At 40.6% G+C, this 26524-nt stretch overlaps 1 protein-coding gene across 6 annotated transcripts in view; it reads left to right on the forward strand.

Annotated features, from left to right (window-relative positions):
* The window catches only part of LOC114565322 (phosphatase and actin regulator 1), a 44099-nt gene that overhangs the window by 15184 nt on the left and 2391 nt on the right, over positions 1 to 26524 (forward strand). For 2 of the 6 annotated variants that reach the window (XM_028593308.1, XM_028593307.1), the window contains exons 1-11: positions 3317 to 3912; positions 6801 to 6965; positions 13770 to 13850; positions 15470 to 15673; positions 16089 to 16425; positions 18093 to 18286; positions 19163 to 19319; positions 22656 to 22711; positions 23763 to 23824; positions 24840 to 24980; positions 26326 to 26402. In XM_028593308.1, the coding sequence (XP_028449109.1) occupies positions 3636 to 3912; positions 6801 to 6965; positions 13770 to 13850; positions 15470 to 15673; positions 16089 to 16425; positions 18093 to 18286; positions 19163 to 19319; positions 22656 to 22711; positions 23763 to 23824; positions 24840 to 24980; positions 26326 to 26402 (1751 nt within the window). In that variant the 5' untranslated portion in view covers positions 3317 to 3635. Of the gene's footprint in view, positions 1 to 3301; positions 3913 to 6624; positions 6680 to 6800; positions 6966 to 13769; positions 13851 to 15469; positions 15674 to 16088; positions 16426 to 18092; positions 18287 to 19162; positions 19320 to 22655; positions 22712 to 23762; positions 23825 to 24839; positions 24981 to 26325; positions 26403 to 26524 lie in introns of those variants that run through there. The other 4 variants (XM_028593311.1, XM_028593312.1, XM_028593310.1 and 1 more) reach the window with 4 other exon arrangements.

Consider the following 26524-nt stretch of genomic DNA (forward strand, 5'->3'; position numbering starts at 1 on the left):
AACGTCACCCATTTTACATTTGATTCTAATAAGTGTATAAGAAACTACATTTTCACTGCTTTTCAGTGTATAAGAACTAATAAGGCTTAATGGCAACAACTCTATGAGCCAACATGTCCATCCAAGGTGAGTCAGAAAGGATTGGCGAATACTTCTTAGCAGCTTTGGGTGAGCTTACTGTGTCAGTTTAACTTTATTGTGCCACGTGTCAGGTATGTTGTCAACCACAGGAAGTAGACTTAGTTTTTGAAGATCAGCACTGATCCAAGAATTTAATGCTGAATTAGTTAAAGGTTCACACAAAAACCCGTTGGAAGCACCTCTGAAAGAAACTTAAAACCACCACAACACACACATGCTTCAATGAATCTTCAGTGTTTTTTTACTGAGGCAGGAAAAGTAAGGCAAGTAATGATTTCTGTGGTCAGGACAGGGGAGAAAGCTATTTGCAAAGATTGTTGCAATTTGATAGATACAAATATATAAGTACAGTAATAGGCAATTGTGCAAAGTGCAATATAATAAGCCTAACATTATAAATCTAACATTAGTTCTTCACACCATTCTAACACAAGTCTGCACTTAGACAGATAATGGCAGTAAAGACAGTGGAACACTAAGTACTATAAATACATTTCAAAGTAAAATAAAAAACAATCTTTCTTTTGGGTATTGTATGATTGAAAGGTGGCTCTAAAAGGTGTTAAGTGTGCTCCTTCACAAATGACAGCTGTGGTCAGCTTTAGTCCATTACTCTTATTACAGTCACTTAAAATTTCCACTTTCAAGTCTTTAAAGTCTTTTTTTAAATGTGTAGAAGAATAAGTGATGTGATGTAGCACTGATAAGCACTGCCTGACACAGAAAATGCATTGGCATCTGACAAATGACCTGTCTTGTAGCTTATCTGATTGTTATATGAATGATCTAATAGAAAAATGAGGCTGAAGTGGCATTGAGCTTAAAGGTCCAGTGTGTAACGTGTTTAGTTGTTCATTATCAAAATCGGTGTTGCCCGTTCACAAACTTGTCCTTTTTTCATGAATATTTACCTCCACCATCAATTCCAAGTATTCTTTTTGGCTTGACATTTTACATTTGCATTCGCATGAACTGGGGTAGACGCTCCATATTCATGCGCCATCTTGAAATACGTTAGCCGGTAAGGGTCATACAGGACATACTGCTCCGCTTTTCGCGTTTTCGCTGTCACATGATAAACTCACAGGTGCTGCTAAAGCTGCTAATGGGTATCGTAGCTTCCCGGCCCTGGAAAGTTTGAAGAAGGAAACATGGAGGAGCACACGTATTCAAAATCCAAATTTCAGGAACAGGAGTCTTCTTCTTCGCCCAGAAAAAGAAAAAGGATATCGAAAAGAGCAAGAGACCGGCTTTTTGAAGTGTGAAGGCTACCGTAGCTGTAATACGTACTTTGAACTGCGTGGTGCGAGAGAGTTGATTGCAATATATGATCTTAACGCTAGATGGGAGAAATTCCTACAAGGAAAGGGGAGGTAACCTTGCTCCTTATGAGCTCATAATTGGACCATAGGCAGGCTGGGGGAACGCATATTACTGTTAAAAAAACTCATAAAGTGAAATTTTCATGCCATGGGACCTTTAACAAGACGTAGGCTCATATAAGTCAACATACTTTTGAGGCCAATGCCAGCTTTGAGCCTTAACATTTAAAGATAAGTCAAGGTCTATAGGCAGAATAATGTGCACTGATGGGAGTAAACAGAGAAAGGTTATCTCTCTCCTTGTTTATGAAACTAGCAGTGCAGAAAGACATCAACATACATTTCTTGAGTGTTTAAAGCCTCTTATTCTTTTTTCACAAACACACACATACTGTACAGAGTCACACTTTGCTGCAATATTATCTACTTTGTGCATGGCAAAGACTTTCGCCCCTTTATCCGTTAACCTCAGACTCTTTGTTGCAAAATGTTTTTCAGTGTTCAATGTTTAACTTTAACACACATGAATGCAAAAGTGTGAAACTTTGCACCGAAAAAGAGGCAACTGAGGGCAGCTGCTGCATTGCACCGTTGTGGGAGTAAATCAAGTGCCTGTGCCCCTAATTTTAGAGAATGCTTTGATGTCTTGATGTTTGACTGGAATAAGCTGCAGCTCATTGAAGGAACATCAAAGATACTCCCCAGCTCACGACCATTCACTGCTCTGTAGGAAACGTCATTGGAAATACCGTGGGGTCCTTTATCATTTCCATAATTAACGCCTCATTAACTGGCCATTAATGTTATCAATTACCCCGAAAATGTGCTCAGTAACTTCAGGGATCAACCGAGTTGCTGTTTGGAATTTGTGATGTTAATATTTAATGCTTTGCTGTTACTTGAGGCTAAGCTCTTTCATTTGAAGTATTGGGCTTTCTGATAACTGATTATGGTCCCTTTGCTGTGTTTCCTTTCTTTGATTTTAAATTCGTTGAGTTTTTGTCTGTTATTATGCCCAAATTAAATATATGATGTAATTTTTGCATTCACCTCTGTTGCCTCTTGCACTTTCTTTTTGGCCTTGTTTGCATCTGTAAGAGGGGTGGATAAATGTGGAGGACATACTCCTAATTTGTTATCCTTTAGTGTAGTAAATAATGTGATTTCATTTTAACCGTAGATACAAAATTTGACCTCAGTATGTTTTTTTGTTTTTGTATCACAGTAGACCATCTCATTTTTATCAAGTGTTTTGCGCACCTGACTGGCATCGCTGACATGGTAACATGCATAGTTCATTTCCTTCCTTTCAGACAGAAAATAATCTATTATTGTTGGCAACTCAAAATCTACATATTAGCTTTGAGGTACCACATTCTGTTATTCTTCGAGCTTTCACATTCGGTCCAGTCCCCTTCATTGTATAGCACTTGCTGTAGTCACACAAGTCTGAAGTCAAGATATACAATGTTATACAGTACTACAATGACCTTTCTAAGGAAATCAGTGCGCAATTGTCTAATGTTTGGCTCTATTCCCTTGATTGGACTATTTATTTTATTTTTATAAACTTAGAGTCAGTCTTTCATATTAGATTGCATTCATTATTGCACTCTTCTGAATAAATAATAGATTTGTTGATTAGACCAAAAACACCATAACTCACTATTTTTGCAAATATGATGCTCTTTATGTTTTTGTACTGTTACAGAAATGGTCTGTCACACAAGGTAACTTGCTAAAAAAAAAAATTGGAATTCTATTATCAGACGAGCAACTTTTCCTCCGTCCACACTGGCCTATTGGAGGAGCGCACCGTGCAGCCAATCACAGGCGTTCACTGATCAGCTCCACTAATCGTGGATTAGCTACAACCGACTGCAGTCTACAGCGCTGGGAGGGAGAGGTAGTCGCTGCTGTTCGCTGCTCACCCGATATTTTATTATTAGCTTACTTAAATCTGGCAGCAGGGCTCTTTTTTTGCATTGCGTAACCAAATAGCTGCACATTATTGGGAACTCAGGTAAATGTGTTAGGTAAATGTGTGGGAACGCAGGAGAGAGAAGCGGCTGATTTGGGATCGATGAAAGCTGCTACTGTTCAGGTCAGGTAGGACTCAGTTGATGGCCCTTTAATTTAAATCCACCACCGTGCTCCGTTTTCGCGTCCGCGATGTTCAGGACGGCTAATTACCCGACGGTGGATCCAGCGCCCACCATCATGCACGGCACTTGGTTTACCACGGGGTGCCGAGAAACGCCCGTGGCGGTGGAGAAACCGAAGAAAAAGGCGTTCAGCCTGGTCAAAATAATGTCTCTCAGCAACAAGAAAGGGCACGACCAGCATCCGCACCACAACAATAACATGCCCTTTACGATCCACTGTCACATCGGGAAAGAGATAAAGCACATCTGCAGCAATTGCAGTCGCGGGAACGACACACGGGACGGTGAGTAGCCTGCAGGCTCGAGCCTTGTGTACGGTTTCGCCCACGGTAGCCTTGCGGTACTGCCATCCAGGATATATGGGCTACTCCTCTCATTATCTGGGGCCATGCTTCTGGGCTGCTAAGTGTTTTACATCCACACCAGACGCTCAACGAATGTGCTTTGCGTTTCCTTGATGTGTCCGCTTGTGTGATAATATTCTGTAGTTACAATTTGAAGTTGGTCAGTGTATATATATAGGCTACCTTTTAACACAAAGCGACTGTGATTCGCTGTTGCTGTTGTGGAAAGTGCGTCTGACTGGATCAGAACTTCTTAAATTGCTACTTTGTTGGTTTGCATCACACACAAAAAACATTTTATGAATTAGTCTTATTATGGGGGAAGCTGAGGTATGTCTTACCCTAATTTAGCATATGGATGTTATTAAAATGGAATGGAACTGTGCAGGCTGTATGCACAAAGCCATTTCCAGTTCAGCGTCATTGCATCGTCACTTAGCCATCCAGTAGCCATCTTGGTATACAAACAAGTGTTTTTAATTAAGTGTGTGTGTGTGTGTGTGTGTGTGTGTGTGTGTGTGTGTGTGTGTGTGTGTGTGTGTGTGTGTGTGAGAGAGAGAGAGAGAGAGAGAGAGAGAGAGAGAGAGAGAGAGAGAGAGAGAGAGAGAGAGAGAGAGAGAGAGAGTAGTGGAGAACGTAGGTGAACACTGTGAAGATGGGGTAGTATGTGCCTGATGTCATGAAATGATCACTTACCTTTTTTTAAAAAAATAAAGAAAGAAACCCACCATTTTAATCACCCTAGATACTTGGAAGAGGATGTTCTCATCAAGCAGATTGGGCTTGAGAAGATTGGGTTTAATTACATCACCATGCACTTAAATTGTAGACATTCTGGTTCTTTATTTTCTGCCTGGAAATGGTTCAGTAAAAGAAAAATTGGGTAGCATTAAACACAGCACCAATACAGACAGACAGACACACACAGCCCTTTGGGTAGACAATATACAGATCCTTCATCTTCACAGAATGCACCAAAAATCAAAAGCTTGCTTCATTTGTCAATATAATATATATTTCAGGGATGTCTAGAGGCCTATAAAGAAGTGTTTGATGTTGTGAACTGATGTTCAGTTTGTAAGTATTTTATTTTATTGAAGTTAATGAAAGTGTCATCATCCTCTCTATCCTACTGTGAGAAGCTGTTGGATGTTACTCAGCGGTTTGGTTCTTTTTTTTTCTTGCCTTTATCTAGCTTTCGGACCTCCTAATTAATTAGCATCGACTGTAAAGCTATTTATACAGTAGTTTGGTGGCAGGAATTCTAAGATGGTTGGCTCTGAGGCACCAGAGCATTCAATTGATGGTCCGCGGGACTGATTTCCACTGCATTAATGTCACATTAATTATCCTGCTGTCCCATATCCCTGGGGAGGAGACTTGGCCTGCAAAGTAATATGTCCGTGTTGGCAAACATCGTGAATGCGACGTAGTTATTCAGAAAACGAGCCACCAGCACATTCCCTGACAGCATGTCATGGGTGACGATCTGACGCAATGTGGTGACACTGACAACTGACAACACGCTGTGCTAGAAGTCACCTCATACATGCTGACCCAGTCATGAAAATGTGACCTCTTCTGTGTTTCTGTTTTTGGAGAACCAGCCATTTGGTCAATTCATTCTGCAGTGATCTGAGGCGTTATGTCCTCTGCTCTCACTGTTATCGGTTATAGTTGCTCCGACAGTGCCAGACATCTTGACGTCTGGCAATGCAAGACCCATGCTATCTTTGCAAATGATGATGTAAGTTAGAAAAAAAAAAAAGCAGACATGATGGATTACCCATCTCGAGCAAATATGAAGTCCCTTCAAGTTGATCTTATACTGTATGGAAATGAACTGCTACCCAGAAGACACAGACGGTAAATTACATTCAGAAATTTGAAACATTTGTATGATCCTGTGAGTGCTGTTCTAATTTAGGTGAGAATAAGTTGTTGTTTTTAGTGAATAATTTGCTGGTCTTCTGTTCTTGCAAGTTGGTTGCATTTAACAGTTTGACTGTCCGGGCATTTTACTTCCTATATATTGCTTTTGAAAGACTATTACTTAAATGTCTGTCTGTGTTACATTAGTTTTGAGTACATTGGTGAGGAGACTAAAGAGCTGGGTATATCTAAATGCACATCACATTTTTTTTTTTTTTTTTTTTTAGCTCTGTCCTTATGATGGTGAGTCTGTTGGAAGACAGAAATTTCACTTTGAACACCTCTTTATGATCATACCTCTGCAGCTAAAACCTTACATTCAGTTACATTCAGCACATGGCAACTTTTGCCACATTTGTGTGTGCCCTGGTGCTTAGTGTTTTGTAAGTGGGGTTGTTTGTAGTCTTGGATTGCAGCATCTTTTAAAACCTAACGTCACTTTTCATTTAATATTTCGTGTTAGAATAAAATGCTTAACATTCTTGGCTTTTGATATCCAACGGTATGTAAAAGTCTAACGCACTGGGCCTTGTGAATATTTGATGAGGAGTAGAAAGATTTCCCCTTAATGAGGTGCTTATCAGTCTGTTTAGTGTGTTTTTGGCAAGCTAATGCCAGCCACTGAGTGTGATGCAGCGTCAAACTGTTTAGACTCGGAGCACCATGTGTGTAATAATATCTGATATGCAGGTTTGTTTATCCTCTCCCAACCTCATTCAGTTAGGAGGGAATTCAGGAGGCCACTTGGCACAGCTTCTTACTGCTTGGATCTTTTGTAAGCAAACATGTCAACTGCATTCACTGCTCTCCTGCATGATTTCCAAAATATCGCCTCTTCTGAAATCCTCACCTAAACTAGACCCTGTTTTTCTTTTCCTCTTTGTATTCCTTTACAGCTGAGGAAGGAGAGAGGCTGGCCGCCATGCGTTCTGAGTCCTTGCTCTCCGGCACTCACACTCCACCCATCCGTCATCGGAGCAAGTTTGCCACTCTGGGACGCCTCCTCAAGCCATGGAAATGGAGGAAGAAGAAGAGTGAGAAGTTCAAGCAGACCTCAGCTGGTACTAGACATTCTTTTTTTAATTCTACATGTATGTTAATAGAAGCACAAAAAATCCACACGCAAGTGCCAAGTGTATCATAAACAATACTATGTTATACCCGGTCTGGTTGTTGGGAAGAAAGTTAGTTTATATCATTTGGCCAAAAGAAAAAAAGTTCCACGTTTCAGTTTCCAGGGTTATTGAAAACACTGCAAATTGGTTGTGTAAAAGTGCAGCGTTGGAGTTTCATGTTTTGAGGTCTCTTTAGAGTTCCTTTTGATCTTGCAGGCCAGACGTTGTCAGGGGCGAGTGAAGGACATGCTCTCTTCAGATGTGGCTGTATTTATTTCCCTCGGCTGACACATCCTGAATTCTACCGTCAGCCTGGTGGACAGGAGGAGACACTGTCAGACCGCATCTTGTAGAGTTGGAAGCAGAGTTCTTGCTTGTGTAGACGATGAGCTATTGCACAGAGACCTGAATCCGGTCTGAACAGGACAGGATGTTCTGATTCAGTTTTATCTTCCAGTTGTGAATGAATCCGTCCTCTGGCTGATTTGATCATTATCGCTGCGGCTGCCTCATTGCTCTCTCACCGCAGATCATGTCAGTCTCTTATGTGATCACTAATGTGATATCTTGTCATCTCCGTCACTTCCCACTAGTACAAAACATTCATTTTGTAATTTTTGGTTGATATTCAGACCATTCAGCTAGGATTTGCCTGTTATTCTTCCCAGGGTGCTGTTTGGCTGTAGTTTGTTTGTGCCCTGGCACTTCTGCTGATGAAATCTATTTTTTAGCTTTAGATGCTTGACTTTTTGACATTTTACTGTATTTTAATAGCGAGTGTGTACTTGGTGAAACAATCATGTAGATGTTTTCTGTTCATTGGCGCAATCATGTATGCTCTATGATAACAGCCTCTCCCCTGTTGTGGCGAAAGACAACCAGGAAGAGCTGAGCAACAAAAGATTTTTTACAATGGTGTTAATGCACAGTGGAGTTGAGTGGGGGAAAAAAAGCTCTCTTCATCGCTTTTGTTATCCACTTGTTTTGTATGCATAATGCTACTCCAAATAATTCTTTTGCTACTATTGTTTTGTTCAATCCTTTTTGATAGCAGCATTCTGGTGCATTATGGCCCACCAGCATGTCTCGATGGAGCGGCCTCTAAGTGGTAATTTGTTTCATTGTTTCAAGCTGTAGGCGGTGTGCAGTCTTGCAAGTAGCTCCGATGCTCAGGCAGGTTCTTCAGCCACCGTGACGCCACTACAACAGCGCACTGTCACATCAATTTCAGCAAGAAGCGTGAACATGACTTCTAAAGCCCCAAACGAGGAATGTGGCCTGCACTCGTGCAGCCGGCAGTGGAAGAGTAGAAGTCAAGACAAGTGTAAGCCAGTGTAGTAAATTCAAATGACAGGAGGTGGCTCAGGGGTTTGCGGTCAACACATGGACCATTGCACTTAAATGGGGATTGAAAGCTGCACTGACCAATACTTTGATATAAACAATGGCTCAAATGACTACACGTGTGTAATGTGAAAGGGGTCGCTACTAGTGATGAACCGACAGAGCTGCTTTAAAGACTTTTCTTTAATCCAATTGTGCACCCACAATCCATTAAAGGAAAACTTGTGACAGCACATCTTTTATGAGACTGAATCTCTTGTTTTTTGATTTAATACAAGAAACATCAAGCTCCCCTCAACCAGGACACTGTATTGACTTTGGTTGACCTGTAGCCCCACTATTGGTTTGTGTTTTTAAAATGAAAAAAATTACACATGCAGCTGTGCATTTGGCCTCATTTAAATGTATCAATGCTAAAAAAATCTTTTTTTAAATTGATTTACTCACTTTAAAGCCTGGAATGGGATGACCTCATTTGAACAACTATAAGAAAGCTGCTGCTGCCACATTATTAGGAACAATACTTGGACTGGGAAAATGTGCTGTACTTTTAGGGCTGGGCAATATATCGATATCGTGATATGAGACTAGATATCGTCTTACATTTTAGATATCGTTCTGTGGTAAGTGTTGTCTTTTCCTGGTTTTACAGGCTGCATTACAGTACAATAAGTGATGTAATTTTCTGAACTTACTAGACTGTTCTAGCTGTTCTATTATTTGCCTTTTACTAATTAATCATTATATTCACATTATTGATGATTATTTATCTCAAATCTAATTGTGAAACTATTTTGTTAAAGCACCAATTGTCAACCCTACAATATTGTCGCAATATTAATCTCATTAGAGACGATGTCGCCATTCCTGCTGTGCTGCTGTGATCCATGCTTCTTGTCTCTGCGGTTGTCAGTGCTGCCTTACTGTTGATTATGTTTCCTGTGCCAGCGGGGAGCAGACCAGCCACTGGGCATGCAGATGTTGTCGTAGATAATTGGACACTGAGCACAGTAGAGGATTATGAATGTGTTGTGATATTAAGCAGATGAAGGCTGGCTCTGGATACTGTACTCTTCACCTCAGGAAGGAAGGAGGGAGGGAGGGCCTGACAGTTGGAACGTCTTATCATGCGGTCTTATCGTGCTCAGTATATTCTCACAGCGAGCTTGTATCACAAAGAGATCTCACTAGAGATTCATCAAAAGAACATGCTTCTTCATCTTCATTTTTATTTTTAATCCAATTAGTTGGCATTTCCTTATTAACAGCAGTAATCTAAATGCAATATTCCTGCTGTTTAATGGCATATTTTTTAACTAAAAATCATCACAGATTTCCTACCTGTCCATTGATCTTATGCGACATGGAGAGGAAAAACCAATGTCACATTACAAACCTGCTGTATCCTTTGTATGCATGTATCAATGCCTGGTTTAGCCACATCCAAGCTTCTGACGTGTGAGCCTTAACACTTAAGCTTTTCACTGATAAAAGACTCCATGAAAGTTTTAATACAGTTTTTGTGAGGCTCCGGCTGAGAGAATTGCGTCGGTAAAAGCCTCCACTTTGAGCTACTGAGCCTCGGGGTTGGTAGGATGTTTCCGACTATCTGGGTCACTTCTCAGTGGAATATATATTTCTCTGAAAAATTAAGTGTTGTGTTCCCAGATCAATACTGGCTGTACTAAGATATGCCACTTTCATTTAATATGCTCTCAGCTGAGTCTCCCCGATAGGCATCTAATCTTCTCATCTTGGTACAGCTTGTGTGGCTGCAGCGTTGGACACCACTTGGGCCCGTGGTGGACCGTCCAAAATAAAACTCGGTTGATATTCGAAGGGATTTAGAGGACAGCTTGTGCTTTTCTTACACTGATATGAAAGATTGCATTGCGTTCTTTGGTATTGATAGGCCTTTAATAAAGTATGTTGCATGTTTCAATTAGTGTACCTCAGCGCTACACTTTATGTACTTAATAGATGTAAGTAATAGACCTTTATTTCAAATGTACAGCTTATGATTTGCCATTCTGGTGATCCAGTCAATCATACTCTGGATCAAAGTTAAATATTTGGTGAGAGTAGCAGTTTTTATTTATCCACACTGAATGTCTTTTTCTCTATGGCTCTCCCAGGACTTTTCTGATGAAATGAACATGAAATTCCACAATATTAATGTATTCACTAAATATTAAATTTTTTTTTTGTAAGACTAGCCAGTGTTTTAACTCCTGACTCAATGCTTGGCCGTCTGTGGTGTCCATTTAAACTATTTCTTCTTTTGTTTCATGAGCACACAGTATCTGTCAATCTGAAGACATATCCTCACAAAGGCTTTGAGTTAATGGTGTTACGTAACTGTGCACATCCCATGGCAAAGCAGTTATGTCATGAAGCTTTGAGTAATTACTCTTCATTTTGGATGAAACGGCAATATAATCCCTAAACCTATTACAGCACCGCCAGCCATGCGTCAACCTATTGCCCTGGGTTTACCTACTCTGGCAAAGAGTTGGTGCTGATGTTTTTAAAGAGATTTGTCATTTTTATGACCATGTGTCTGTCACCCAACTCTTTTTTTTTTTTTTTTTTTCCCCAAATAACTCATAACATGGATGGTAACGTCTAATTTAAACTGACTTCATGCAAGGTGCCGGAATGAAGTGTTGTTGAAGGAATTGTATTTAATGAAAAGGGATGGTAGAGAGGCTGACATAGTGTTGTAACATTTTGTGTTCTAATGATGTACATCCTAAAAAATTCTTAGATATTGACAGTATTCAAAACCACTAACAGAAGAAGTCGTTGCTTCTCATAAATAGAAGCTTGTGGGAGTTTTATGAAATTTGGCTGCCACGGTGCAGAGATATCCTAGTACTGATTACAATTTCAGAGCACTACAAGGTTCACTTTTCTCATTAACCATGTACTGCTCATGTGGCAGACATTAATAGAAACCTCTCCCTTTTCTGTCGTGTGACTGCGCAGGTAGAAAGAAGTGAAACGTGATGCCTGCTTGCTTTGTGGGAAACAATGTAGTGATTGGGCTGCATTTGCTCTCAGTTTAGAAACATTCCTCTATAATATTTAATATTTAATTTTGCTGTGTCTGTGCGGAAAAGAAAATCACATTTTGATGGAGTTGCTTGCATTAGCATCCCAAGTTGCATCTACAAACGGCACAATTTCCTTTCATTTCACACTCTTCACCAGTGAAGATGATTCTTTGTGTGACACATTGGTAATATTTTGGTCACATATTTTTCCCAAACAAATGTTTTGATGCTTAACTAATTCCTGGCTTGAAGCTGATCTTGAACAGGCTTTTATTAAAAAACGTTTGAAGGGTGCCTGGGTAGCTCACCTGGTAGAGCAGGTGCCCATATATAGAGGTTTACTCCTCGACGCAGTGGCCACAGGTTTGACTCTGACCTGGGGCCCTTTGCTGCATGTCATTCCCCCTCTCGCTCCCCTTTTTTAAGATTATTTTTTTGGGGGGCTTTTCCCTTTATTAGATAGTGACAGTGGATAGACAGGAAAGGGGGAGAAAGATGGGGGATGACATGCAGCAAAGGGCAGAAGGTCGGATTCGAACCCACGGTGCTGCAAAGGACTCGGCCTACATGGCGCGCACGCTCTTACTGGGTGAGCAAGAGGCCGCCCCTCTCTCTACCCTTTTTTGTCTTCAGCTATCCTAATATAAATAAAGGCCTAAAATGCCCCAAAACCTTTGAAGGATTGAGTGATATTAAACATCTGGTATCCTGGAGGAACTCCTAATGGAGCATACTGTTTGATGATAACTCACTCTGCTGGGGATTTTTTTCGAACACTGAAGCACTGAGGATTTAAATTTCTGCCCCGGAGGCCTGCTCGTCTGACATTTGTATGGCTCTCATTTGTGTTTTTTTAATTTTGGACTCTCAGCAGTTGCTTTTAAATCCACTGTGTTGTGACTAAGGGCAAGGAAAAGAGAGGTCAAGCTGTCAGTTTTTTCATGAATCCACACTGAGGATGTATTAGCATTGAACACACCGCCCCTGATGGAGCTGGGACAGGACTCCTGGGTCATATGTAAAGCGCACATGGCACAATCTGTGAGCTCCCTCTTAAGCAGGAGCTACAGAGCCCTGCAGGGAGATTCCTGCGCAGTGTTCTCAAGTGCTGCTGATCCTCATTTCACATTCTTAATTTGTTTCTATGCAGGGGTAGAATTTGAAATTACTAACATGATTCTTTTTTTATTTTTTCTTTAAACTGCTTTTGTTCAGCCTACTGATAGTCAGAAGAGGTTAAGATCCTTAACTTTTGAAGCCTTAAAATAGAAGCAGGAGCAATGGGACATGTTAACGTGTGCATAATGCATTATAGTGAGAAGTGTTTTTGGAAAATCTTCTCCATCCTTCCTCTCCATCCTCCATCTCTTTTGTTAGTAAAGATCTCATGTTGTAGCTTTAGGTGGTTATAAGTGAAGTCACAGTTACAGATTATCTTTACAACAAAATGCAGCATTTTTAACACTACTGGTCTCTTAACTGACGTTTAGAATTCATATGTACAGTTACACATAAATGTACAGAAAGACCATTAATATACTGGTGATACAGTAGTGTTCAGGTAAATAAGTAAACAAATGCATTTACTTAAAGAATAAGTTTGGTGATAGTCATAAAAAGACAACCCAACAATGAATTGATCCTAACTACTACTGTGTAGATAAAGCCTGATACGTTTTATACCCTATATACCTGTATTGTTGTCCAAAACCTATTAGAAACTCAATGAGTCCCATTGTTGCACTGGGTGACATATGACCTCATTACAATGAACATGGACACTGCAGTTCAGTTTCTGTAAAACACACTGTGCCGCTGCTATAAATACTCAATAGTTTACCAAATATGTATTAATCCACAGCTGAAACTAGTCCCCAAGAAATGCCCTACTTACTTTTGTCTGAACGACCTAAACGAAGGTTTACATATTCAGTTGGAACAAATGGGTTTGGGGCTGAGTGCCACTGAAAGAATAGACTATTGCATCATTAGTTTTGGTCTTTTCATGGGATTTGTTGACAATAAGAAAAATATAGAAAAATGCCTGCCATATCACATGTTTTCAACAACAAAACTCAAGAGAGTTAACAAACATTAACTTTTTATTTTATTTATTTTTTTGAACCGACCAATACAACTGAACAAGAACAAATGCACTGCTATCTTTAAAGTCCCTCACAGACTGCTAGGTATTGCCAGTATCACCCAAAATCTACTAAAAACCATGGCTAGTGATTGCAAACTATTTTGCCCGGGGATTTGGAGATCTTTTTCAGTTTCGCTTTTGTGTTATTGAATGGTTTGACAAATATGAAAATTACTTTAACATTATTCTCCTTTACCCCCTCAGCTTTGGAAAGGAAGATGTCGATGCGACAGAGCAGAGATGAGCTGATCAAGAGAGGAGTGCTTAAAGAGATCTTTGAAAAAGGTGAGCTAATGTTATAAAATCAGTCTGATTTAACACAGCTGGAAAATTATAAAGTTATTCATCTCTTCATTAATCAGTAGTCTTTGAAGTGCACTCTTCAAGATTTGGCACGGGGCAACTAGTGGTATAATCTTTCATTATTGAAATTTAGTATGGTTTTATAAACTCTTTGATCTTGATTTGATGTGCCTTAGACGCCCCATATTCAAAGCTGGAGAGGATATTTAAGTCTGACAGCAGGGTACTCCATGCCTCGGGACATTTAAAAACAAAGTTGGTGAAGCTAAGAAAGTCCATTAACTATTGCCAAGATGTGAACAGAGCAAATGAGGAAAATGTGTGGCATATTTTATTGTTTTACAAATTGAGCTTTTGGGACATTGTTCAAAAATAAGAAGACGGCTGTCTCAAATCTCTTACAAACATACCTAAATCAAGTACAATTATAAATAGTATATTGTATTTATAGAATGCTAGCCACTCTTGGGTTTAAACTACCATGTGCACCTTAAGCTGACAGACGCTGTCCAGCTCAGTTAATTAGTCAAAACTGATAAACAAAATATCTACCTCTTCTTCTATTTTTGCACAATAATTGTACCACTCCTTACAATGCATATTAATTAGGCCAGATGTGCTCAATTCTCCTGCCCAGTGACAACCTTGTTTCCATAATAATAAAAAGCTTGTGCGCACAGCTTGATAGATCAGCAGTGGTTATTTTTATCCATGCTAAGCAAACAGTTTCTATTAAAGCTGTAATGTTTTATTAGCACTGACATCCCTTGATGTATAGATACACCACACAATTCACTTTGTTGTGCTCAAAATAGAATTGGATCCAAAAATAGAACTATATTAAAAAGAAAAGAAATCCCATGTTGGCAAAAATGTGTTCAACTTTCATCTGATTGGCTGTTGGATTGTAATCGGCTTTATCTGGTCGCGGTCTTTGACTGGCACTCTTGAGTTCCTGGATTGAATGTGGCACACGCCAGGCCAAACCCTATCACTAGTCCGCCATTTTAACGGCTAAATTTAAAGATGCATTACATCTTTCCTCATGAAGATGCTTCAAAAAGAGGGCCTTTTTAAAGCTTTCTGTATGACAGCTGGTTACAATAATGCCTTGAATGTTAAAAAAGCCCCCAAAAAACATTTCTTTCCAAATTATACAGGGATAAGCATTATTGTGGTTGTCTGTTTTAAAATGGCAGTCAATATGAAATGTAGGAATGGGGGAAAGCTCCCACTCATTGTTTGTCAGAATATGTGAGCAGCGTTGTGAATCGCACTGTCAGCCTTAAAATGTGATCATGCAAAAACCATCAAATGGCTCAGCGCTGTTGAAGAATTAAAAAGCAAAAGTTCTGTCAAACTGTTTGGCTGACACTGTTCCGTGGTCTGCTTCGTGCTGATAAAAGGCTCTTGGGTCGTTAAACAGTCTTAGCTTTCTGCATCACCCCTTCTGCATTGTTTCAAAACCCAGCACCAAGAGTTCATTTTCAACTTTGTTCAAATGGTCTTCTGGTGAACTTTTTTTTTTTTTTTTTTTTTTTTTTTTTTTTTTTTCTTGTGCAGTCAAACACATTTTCAGATTGTTACTTTTTTGTGTTTAGCAACCTTTGAGTTCCGATCCTCGATGGACGGCGGAGTCTGCACTCAGGAGCCCTCTATTAAGTCATCTATGGTCCTGCCCGTCAAGAAATCTGTCACCTACTCAGGGGACCTTCAGGATATCCCCGCCAAGCCGCCGCATTACCACAAACAGCCTCCGGCTCTCCCTCCAAAACCTTTCTCTAGGATCCCAAACCATAGCACAGGTTAGTGGTCTGAGTAAATGCTCAGTTTCCCTTTCTCCAAACCAATATACAGAATGTGTTGTGCCCTACTTACTATGCACAGTACTTGTTTTGAAAAGTGAGCCGTGACTGCTGTTGCTTTAAACTCTTACCTGCGTTGCCACACGTGTGCACAGGATTAGAGTAGTCTCATTAAATTCCTCTGTTGTTATGTCAGCTGGGCTCTCTCTGTCATTGTCAATCTGTCAGTCAGAGGGAAGTTACATTACCCTGGCCTAATTCCCACCACCCTGCGCTTACTTCTGAGCCATGTCTGATTGTACATGAGCTGTTTATCTGTCTGCATTGATGCAATATAGTATATGTTAACCGATAAATCCTTCTTTCTGTCCTGTTATACCTTTTTTTTTTTTTTTTTTTTTTCTTCCCTTCCTAGATTCTTGCCAGCCGATGAAGTTGCCCTGTATGCCCGGGGGAAAGCACTCTCCACCTCTGCCTCCCAAGAAAGTGATGATTTGTGTGCCTCCAGGGGGGCTGGACTCCCCTTCTCCGCCCCCCAATTCCCTCTGCGGCCTCTCCCAAAAGTGCGGGCCCCCCCAGGGCATGCCCCCATATCACGGCACCTTGCTGCCCTCTCAGCTCGCCGCTCTATCCAGTCTTCACCAGAGCCACGGTCACCCGTTTCAGCTTCAGTACGGCAGCTTGCATGCGCCCAGCCGCATCATCGAGGAGCTCAACAAAACCCTGGCGCTCTCCATGCAGAGGTTTGAAAGGTTAGCAGCCATCACTGCTCGGGTCATTAAATGTGATTGTCCTCCAGTGAAGGCAGGGAGGGATTATGGATTGGCCTATGTTCGTCCATCTGTCTGTATGGAAGTTATATCTTGATACTGATTGGCCCAAAGGCTTGGCGGTGACATGTTTCCTTTTTATATAGAATTATTTTCCTTAGTGATTCACATGATGTGAAAATTGTGGCCGATATTAATATCGCTGTTATGGCCGATACAGATATTAACCGATGTTGATATCTCTGTATAGAAAACAAATTTTTATGATAATCAAATAAAGAACTATTTTCCAAAACACTTTTTTTTTTTTTTTTTTTTTTTTTTTACTTTGTGATTTATTTTCCGAAATGACTGATATTGGGCACCTTTACCTGTGTGCAAAATATGACCGTCATCAGATTTTCAGAAGAAAAAAATTATAATTTATGTATAATTTGACATCAGACCGATACGGATGTGTTAAAAAAATTACCATATCGGCCGATATTATATTGGCGGCCGATATATCGTGCACCACTAATTTTCCTTCATTTAATGAGTCTGTGGTTAAGTCTTCTCTTGTTAGTAAAAACTGTTGCCAAACTAGCTCTAATCAGAATAGTTGCTGATAAAAAGCATTATAATTAGCATAGAACATTCTGTTTATTAGGTTTAATTTTGTGAGGTCTTGTCCGCTACTCCAAATACAAATATATCCTGGTGTTATTGAGGTCGCGTCCTGCCATGTAGCGCTGGTGTACAGGTCTATTTCAGCACCCTGCCTCACAGGGCAGCATGACCTAATTTTAAAGTAAATGTGTGTATGTGTGGGCACAGGCTCATGAAGTAGGCGTCCCTCCAGCAGTTGGCCTGCCATAATAACATGACCAGCTGCTCTTTACAAGAGCTGCGTTTCTTCGTGTTTGGAGAAAAGGGACAGGGTAGCGGATTGGACATTATGTAACCTCGTACATTAGGATCTCTTTTTCTCCAAAGCCATTTGGACAGGGATGAGGAAGTTATGGTCCTGACATTGCTCACAATTAGTCTGAAAAATGGTTACGCAACAGCGGCTCATCATAAGAAGCTCCAACTACACTGTGATTAATCGAATCTATCAAATTTGTGACCGGTTAGCGCTTGCATGCAATTGATGGCTCCTGAAAGTTTGTTTCTGACACCTTGTTTCAAATTATACAAGTTGTATAGTCAGTTACTCTTTTCCTCTTGTGTAGTTCAGAGGATTGCATGTTATTGCGTAGGACTGCACAGAATTGTACTTGGTCTGTATTCAGGCTCTTTGTACTGCAGTTTCAGTCAGTTATACATCTCCTCTCCCTCTATACTTGGATTAAAAACCCACTAAGCTATCATTATACTATGTACCAGAAGCTCCATTATTGTATTTTAAATCCCATTTGTTCTGGATTGAGAAGGTTTGCGAGGGTTATAGTTTCAGTAATGCTACATCTCATAAACAATTTGCTGACTGTAAAAAGATGAAATAGATCTAAGCTTGAGTAGGTGAGGTTTCCCATGTAAACTGGATTTCTGTTTTCGATGTTGAGGGGTTTGTCATGTTCATCTTCTAAGCAAGGCCAAATGCTATGGCCATAAGCATGACCCCTTCAGTTAATGGCCAGAGACACCTCTCCATTTCTCTCCACTAGCTCTGCATTGCACGGCGTCGGTCAGTGTGTCCCCCTGGACAGGAGAGAAGTGCCATCTGTGATCATCGACTACGAGGATGACAAGGAGAACATGCCCAACGAGTCCGACTACGAAGATCTGCCCAGCATGTATAAGGACGAGGACGACGATGTGGATGATGACGAGGACGATGATGAAGATGACATATTAACAAGTGAGCAGCAGACGTTCTAGTGACCCAAGGAGTCTTTAATGTTTAAACTGCGCAAATGAAGAGAACGGTGATTGCAAAGTCAGTGGCTAACATTGGTTTTCCTTCAACAGAGATATATACTATTGTCTATTTAGGATGTGTTATCAAAGGCATGACATTACAACAAAAACAGTGTGCCTTGGCAGGAAAACTGTCTTTGCCTCTCTTTTGTTGGTAAGAATAGCTCACGTTTACAGATATGATGACACATTTGCCTGATGGACAGTACTGTTGGCGTCCCCTGAAGGCTCCTGGAACTCCGTTTTATAGTTTGACCTTTTAAAGCGTGGCAAAAATTAGGTTCACAGGAGTTTATCCAGTATCATGCTGTTGCCCATGGAAACGCTCAACCTCTCAGCCATAAACGCTGAACTGTGCAAAGCTGTGTCAGGTTTTCACATGGGAGCTTTTAAAGGTTGTGATCGGCCATGTGTGACAGAATTGTTCGATACGCCACATCATGACTTTGAAAGTAAGAGTAATACTTAAAGGTACAGGACACTTGATTTAGAATCTTGTTTTTTTTATATATATATATATATATATTATTTTATATATATATATATATATATATATATATATATATATTATTTAATTAATTAAAAAATAGTTCGCCATGGGGTAAAGCAGTATTTCATTTTTCAAACATTTTGCAACTACTTAAATCTCAGCATCGAAACTACAAAATAAAAATGCTAAACAATTGAGAGCTACAGTAGAATGATGAAGAGAGAAGGAAAAAAAAAAAGTCAAAGCACATTTTTGGTAAATGAGGCCCGACATCTTGGCTTTATGCCTGCAGCCCCTCTCATGTGTGACCGTGGTGTTTGGGTTTAGGTTCTCTGGCTCAGAAGGTGCTGAGGAAAGACTCTCTGGCCATCAAGCTGAGTAACCGTCCATCCAAAAGAGAGCTGGAGGAGAAAAACATCCTGCCCATGCAGACAGACGAGGAGAGACTGGAGTCTAGGCAGCAGATAGGCACCAAACTCACAAGGTGAGTACACATACACACATGCATCTTTTAAACTTCAATATTTTTAGTAAACCTGGTTGATGTTGCTGTAGCAACAACTGTTGCTGGAAAACAGCACTGACCCTTCTCAACCAAACTGAGCATTTTTTTTTCTTTGGGCTGGTGATGGCCCAATGTCCCGGCTGATAGAACTGTGACTAAGCGTTGCAAATGTGAGCCTTCTTTCTATTGAAACACTTTTATATCCTTTCATATATTTTTTTTCCTTCTCGACATCCGATAAGGATAAACGTTTTATCTTGTTAAAAAGAGGCTCTGAAAATGGAGCTGACCTAATTTCAGCGATGTATCACTCCCCTCCCCCTCCCCTCTTTTTTTCTTCTTGTCTTCTCTCTAGCTCGCTCTCACTCTCTTTCTCCTCTTTCTTCCTCCTGCCTGACTTCCTCCCTCGCTGACTGAATCACCACGGTGATGCATGTGCCAAACTATCTCCACCCGACTCCTCCACACAGCAGCACCACGCAAGCCACTTTATACCAGCAGTTTACACACACACGCTCTACAATGGTGCAGTGCGTACAAATCACAGGGATTTGTATACATATGTTGAGATCATAAATGTGAAATTCTAGTAATTGAGCAGCTCCAACGACATAATGTTTTTCTCCAACGGATCACAAGCCTCATTTGATTTCAATGCGCTCTTTGAACACGTCTTGCCTGTCTGAATGAAGGGGATGTAATGTGTTGGGAGATGAAAAAGACTGCCAAGCGTATGGGTGAAAATGAAAGCCGAATAGTATAATCAGATATGAGAGGTGGGAAATATGGTTGCAAGGGAGGGATGAAGTATAATCTAGAGAAATTGGCACTCAAGTTACTATTCCCCACTGTGATTGGAACACAGTGCGTGTTCCCAGAAGGCCTGCCTGCTTAGTTGTCATGTTCCCAAAAAGCTCTGTCACAGTGTCCTTTGCACAGTGTCATCTGATGCACAATACCTAATTTCATGCTTTTTGCCAACAGCATTGTGTCCTGTAATGTTGTTGCTTGTGCGAGGCCACTCAGAATTGATTATGATAATGCTATTCTAGGACACGCTGACCTCAGCTTACTTCTACTGACCTGATTCACTGGGAAAACCCTGAAGACACTTACAGTATCCCAAGGGAGAAAACTCAACGCAAGAGTTTTGGCTTTTACCCTTGCGAAAGTGCACTGCCGTGTCTTTGGCTACTTGTTTGTGAATCTCACTTGCTTTAATATATTTCATGTAATATGTAGTTTAGTCTCTTAAAGAAATGGATTTACATTTTGGGAAATGGGTTTATTTGCTTTCTTGCTGAGAGTTAGATGAGAAGATCGATACCATTCTTATCCGTCAGGTAATTGTGAAGCTACAGCCAGGAGAGGGTTAGCTTAGCATAAAGACTTGAAGAAGGGGGAGAGGGCTAGTAAAAACATCCGCCTACCAGCACCTTCTAAAGCTTACACATGAACATATAGTTTGATCCGTTGTGGTGTGCGAGACTGTTTCTTGGCCATTCGTTCTTATTTCCTGGAATCTTGAACAATTTCTTTAAAGAGAAGTAGGGCAGTGTTGAAGTCAAGACCACCTAAACCGAGACCAAGTCATCACCAAAGTCAGAGTGTATAGATACTGGGTCGAGACCAAATCTTTGAGGGGTTGAGAAAGAGACAAGACCAAGACCAGACCAGTGCGAGTCCCACACTGCATGACACGATAAAATGTGGAAAATGCTTAAAAAAAAAAAAAAAAACAGACAGGAAACAAATTAAGATTGTTCTTCATTCACCTCTTTCATTGCAATAAGTTTTACGAGAAATGCCTTGATAGAATAATCAAAAGGCAATCCCGAGTCCTCTTTATCTGAGACCGAGACAAGACAGTAACATTTCGAGATGAGACCTTCAAAAAGTCAAAACTCAAATACTACAACAATGCTGTATATAATAATTCTTTGTAGGTTATTCATTATGAGTGACGGCTTTCACAATGCACATTTGATTCATTATTTTATTGAAAAATATTGATTAATGTAGCTTTAAACAAATTGTTCTTCATGTTAGCCACATCCTAAAACCTTGTGTAATTCCTTATATAATGTCATTATACTCATGTCTCTACTCTTCATATTGCAGAGAACAAGCAGGCAGTTCTCTTAGTAGATAATGTCAGTGCCTTTAAATAAATCTGGGTGTGATATAAATCCTTTGGAAAGGAGCAGTCTGTTGAGCAGTCTGGGCATGTTTATTCACAGTAGCTGCATTTTTGCTGGCGCAATGCCGATATGATGCTCAGTACTTAGAGACGTAGAGAGGCGGAGAGCTCCAGTCTGAGAGTCAGTGTTTGGACTTTTTCCGAACGATAACCTCAAGTGGCACGGTAATAGCTTACTGGGCAGCACAGTTCCAGATGGCTGTCAGATCTGAACGAGATGGAGACAATTATTGATCCAGCGCCTACTGTTAGGTCTACTCCCGCAGGGTCCTGACACAGTGCTATATTAAGAGTCCCCAGTTGAAATCACTTCGAGTGACCTCACAGAGATTGCCTTTTGGTATCTTAGTCATTTCAGCCACTTTCAAGTTGAGGAAATTGGAGATAATGTGTGCAAAATGTATCTCTTCAGATGTTGCAGAAAAGAAGAAAATGTGATGGGGACAGTGTCTGACTGTCATATTGTCTTATTCAGCATCAGATGAGAGCTGAGTCTTCAGGAATATCTGGCTTTTACTGGCCTTCTTCCCTGCATTGCACCAGTGTACAGTATTACCATGCAGTCATTCCATACAAAAAGGCATTGTTGATCATGGCAGATTGAATTTTTTGGGAAGTGCACAATTCATGTCAAGCTGTCGTGAGGCAAGACCCTAAAAACGATGCAAACCTTTCAACTATGAGAAAACAACATTGAACCCAGTTGTACTGAAAGTAAGGAAACATTGAGCTGATGTTTATTTATTTCAGTTTGGGACTCAGGCATTGCATCTTACTCTAAAGCCAAGGATTGTCAGTTGTAAAAGCATTCATGCTGTGCAGCAAAATGTGAACAAGATAACCTTACTGGGAGCTGCTGTCAAAGCATGGAAGTGAATATTGGGCAAAATGGAGGGAAGAAAAAAAGAGCAGCTTTCTCTGAACTACATATATCACAAAAGAAGAACCAGCAACATGTTTGCAAAGATTTTCTTATGAACAATGACAGTTGATAATTACATGATATTCTATGTAAAGTAAGTTGATTTGCATCAGGAACTGTATTGATTTAGTGTTTCCCTGCTGACCTCTTGCCTGTGATTATGTGCTGATCATAGATGTATGTTTCTAACCAGGCGCTTGAGTCAGAGACCCACAGCGGAGGAGCTGGAACAGAGGAACATCCTCAAACGTGAGTGTCTTAATATATTTAACATAATCTCTAAGCTGCTGAAGTCGGTTCCAAAATTGCCCTCTCTAACCCCGTGACGCTTCATTAAACACATTGTAGCAAAGTACGAGTCTTTATTTGTTGCAGCCTTTTGTGCATGAAGACTTCATGGTGCAGCCTGTTTTTTAGAGACCTAGTTATGTGAAAGCTAGTGGCATACATTTCTCTTTTTATTCCTCCTTGGTCTGCCTTTTCATCTAAGGCAGACAGGCAGCACGGCTCCCTAAGGGGTCGTGTCCAGAGAGCCGGGTTGTTTTGCTCAAACACGTGCACTATCAGAGGGAGAAGCCGTTCTGTTGCCTGGTACTCTGCGTCCCTCACATCAAAGACTGATTTACCAGCAGTTCCTGCTTTCCTAAAGGCTCCTTCATGATTGGCAGAGTGCAGGAGGAAAATACAAAGTCAAGGAATTCATGAGTGACAAGTCATGTCCTTGTTATCACACTCCCACATACAAGGTTAAATAAACAGGACTTGGTTTTCTGGAGTGGAATTCAAAACTGTGTAGTACTACAGAAAACATTATGTGTTCAGCACATGTACACATTTAACTGTTGAAGCTTTTGCAAACGGGAGCAGTGTCCCAGTATGCTTCTTGTTTACGTGTCTCCTTTTAACTTCGTCCTCTGAGTTGGAGCTTTTTGTCTCTGTAAATCACTGAATATACAACACATGGATGAATTTTAGTGTGATGTTTTTTTTTCTTGTAAAAGAAAGAAATGATTATTCTTAAATAGGTTAATCACTTGATCAGAAACATGGACCAAAAAGCGCTGGGACAACTTAAAAGGAACAAAGCAATCATTCTCCCCTGATACTCATGCCTAATAGCATTAAACCGCCAATGATGGAAACTATTTTGGGCTGTAAGGAACTTATCCAGTTTAGTGTGAATCTAATGAGCCACATTATGCAAATAGTGTTTGTTCCCCTTTCAGTACTTTCTAAACATTTCATGTTCAGTCCACTGTTTGCACTTGCAGTATAACGCTCATCCTCTCTTTCTCTGCAGCTCGCAATGAGCAAGAGGAGATTGAGGAGAAGAGGGAGATAAAACGAAGGCTATCACGAAAGGTGAGTCCAAAATAGCTCCAAAGGTGCAAACGCACACTAAATTTGGAGGGGGTAAATTGTTGGCCAGGATAAGCAAACACTGTGACAGTGACTCATCTGTAGCGAGCAGTAAAAATCTAGTTTGTTACAGGTCCGGTGTTGTAGTTCTCAGGTCTCCCCGGGAGACACTGACGTCCTTGTTACCCTTGGCCCTTCGACGTGTTGGCTGCCAAATTCTTTGGCCCCCATATGGAGGTGTTGAGCGTGTTCCCTTCACTTTCAATTAGATTATAGCACTTTCTGATCGCCTGCAGACATGCTGCTTAAAACCAAAATCTCACAGCTGTTGGAGGGAATTTTTTGTATGCATCACAGTGTAAAAACGTTCACTCCGTTTTAAACCAACCTGCTCGTCCTATACTGTATATCGCACTAACTACGCATTCATAGAACATTGCACATGCGCTGTAGGTAAGGATCCCTTACGTTTGATTTTAGTTTTTAGCACATTTTGATCAGGAAATGTACTGAACATTTAACTGTTGAAGTTTATTCCCCGATGGACAAGTTGTGTAATGCCGTCACGGTTTCTAAATGACCTCTGGCATCTTAGTTCTGTAGTTTCTTGTTCTTTATCGACTGTCATTAAAGCCGTTACAGATAACTGGGATAAGCTAATATTGGTCGATATTGCGCCCTGGCTGATTTGGCCAGATGGTGGTGATTTTCATCCCCTTATCTTGAATAATCAATTGATATGTTGTTGTTTTTATGCATATTCTTTTAAGATAGATTTATTAGACCATTGATTCAATAAAAGTCCTGAATACCAAAGCAATGTGATATTGAACTCCTTTCTGACGAACCTGCATAAGAAATACTGGATGTGCAGGTCTTTTTTTTTTTTTTTTTTTATCTTTCTATAAGGAATTGAACATATGCAAATTCGGAGAAGCTGCTAACTGTGACAGCGAAGTCTAGGAATACTCCACCTAGTTTTCTGTTCCCCAACTCTTTCTTTCTCCTCTCTTTCCAGCTGAGCCAGAGACCCACTGTAGAGGAGCTGAGACAGGCCAAAATTCTCATCCAATTCAGTGACTACGTGGAGGTGTCCGATGCCCAGGACTACGACAGGCGGGCAGATAAGCCCTGGACCCGGCTCACCGCAGCTGACAAGGCAAGTGTCTCTTACACTTAGTCAAATTGAGCTAATCTTTTAAAAATCTCAAGATCCCTCCTTGTCTGCTTTCAAATTTCTTCAAACACCATCATGCTCTGCTTCCCCCCCTGTGTCGTATCTGACGCAAACCATAACCCAGGAGAGTAATTGTAGTTCCACCTCAGCTGTTTGGTTCCCAGTTGTGAGTACACAACCTGGAGCAGCAGCGGTCCGTGCGTCTGACTTTTAATGAGTTCTTGATTTTTTTTTTTTTTTTTTTTTGAGCGGTGATGCTGCCTTCTTTGCTTTGATGATGCGCGCTTCTGAACACGGCAGGTCACACCTGAAGACAAATCGTGGGAACATTCAGCGTTTTGATTGCGCAACTCCCCTTACGTAAGCGAGTTACTGGACAAGCAGTGCCTCAGGACCCCTCAGCCGCAGCGAGGCTCTGCTGATGAGATATGTTTTCCTCCATATAGCACAGATTTGAATATTGTTTGTTCTCCTCTTGCGGAAGCATGCTCTCCAAGGCTGGAGACGTTCTCTTGAGTCATGCTGAATAGCAGAAGCAATGACATCACCCGGCTGGGTTGCTGTCACACATACGATTTAAGACGGGACGTAAGCTTATTAAAAAAGGCACAGCACATCATTTTATTTTCTGGAACCTTGACTCATCCCCCACTTTGAGAATCTCTTTGCAGTCATCCTACCCTTGGGCAAGGCACTTAGCCTTCCACTGCTCCAGTGGTGCTACTTAGAGGCCATGATTCACTGAGTATTGTCCCAAATGTTAAATGTGTATAACTACATGAATGGAAGACTGCTTTGGTTTGTTCTCAAAACAAACTAGGAAAATAAGATGTTTAAAAAAAGTGTTGTTAACCCTTAAATGCATACCTCTGATCTTTAGCAACCTGGGATAATATTTAAGCTTTTCATCCAAGGACTGACAGCCTGTAACACCTAAATACACTGTACAGCTTTTTACTTTCTAAAAAATAAAAATAAATAACCCTGTGTTGGTTAAACTAAAAATGCTATTTCAATGTTTTTTTCAATGTGTACTTAAGTCTATGTAAATCCATGGTATCACCACTTCATACTGTATATTATAAAAACACAAGCTGACTGCCCAAGTAGGCCAGCAACAGATTGTACATCATTGTTGTTCATGCTCTTAGATGGGCTCTTAGTGATGTGAGAAGAGAATTCAACAGAATCATCCATGGCCTTAAGATAGGCGTAAATGATGCATGAAGCACGCTAAAAGGAGGTAGAGCCAGGACTTAGAGGCTGCCGTTTGTGTACTAAGCCTCAGCAGCTTTTCTCAAATCTCCTTCTTGTTTGTCCTCTGCAGGCAGCTATACGGAAGGAACTCAACGATTTCAAGAGCAATGAGATGGAAGTGCACGAATCAAGTCGCCATTTAACCAGGTAACGTGCAGAATCCATTCATTTGCATGTGACCGTGCATTCCTTTAACATCAGTTCATATACAGCTGGAGCTATTCACATGCTGAAGGTATTGGCTGTATGCTGCAGTGAGTTCTAGGCGA

The sequence above is a fragment of the Perca flavescens genome, chromosome 12 (assembly GCF_004354835.1).
Source record: "Perca flavescens isolate YP-PL-M2 chromosome 12, PFLA_1.0, whole genome shotgun sequence".
In the NCBI taxonomy this organism is placed as follows: Eukaryota; Metazoa; Chordata; class Actinopteri; order Perciformes; family Percidae; genus Perca; species Perca flavescens.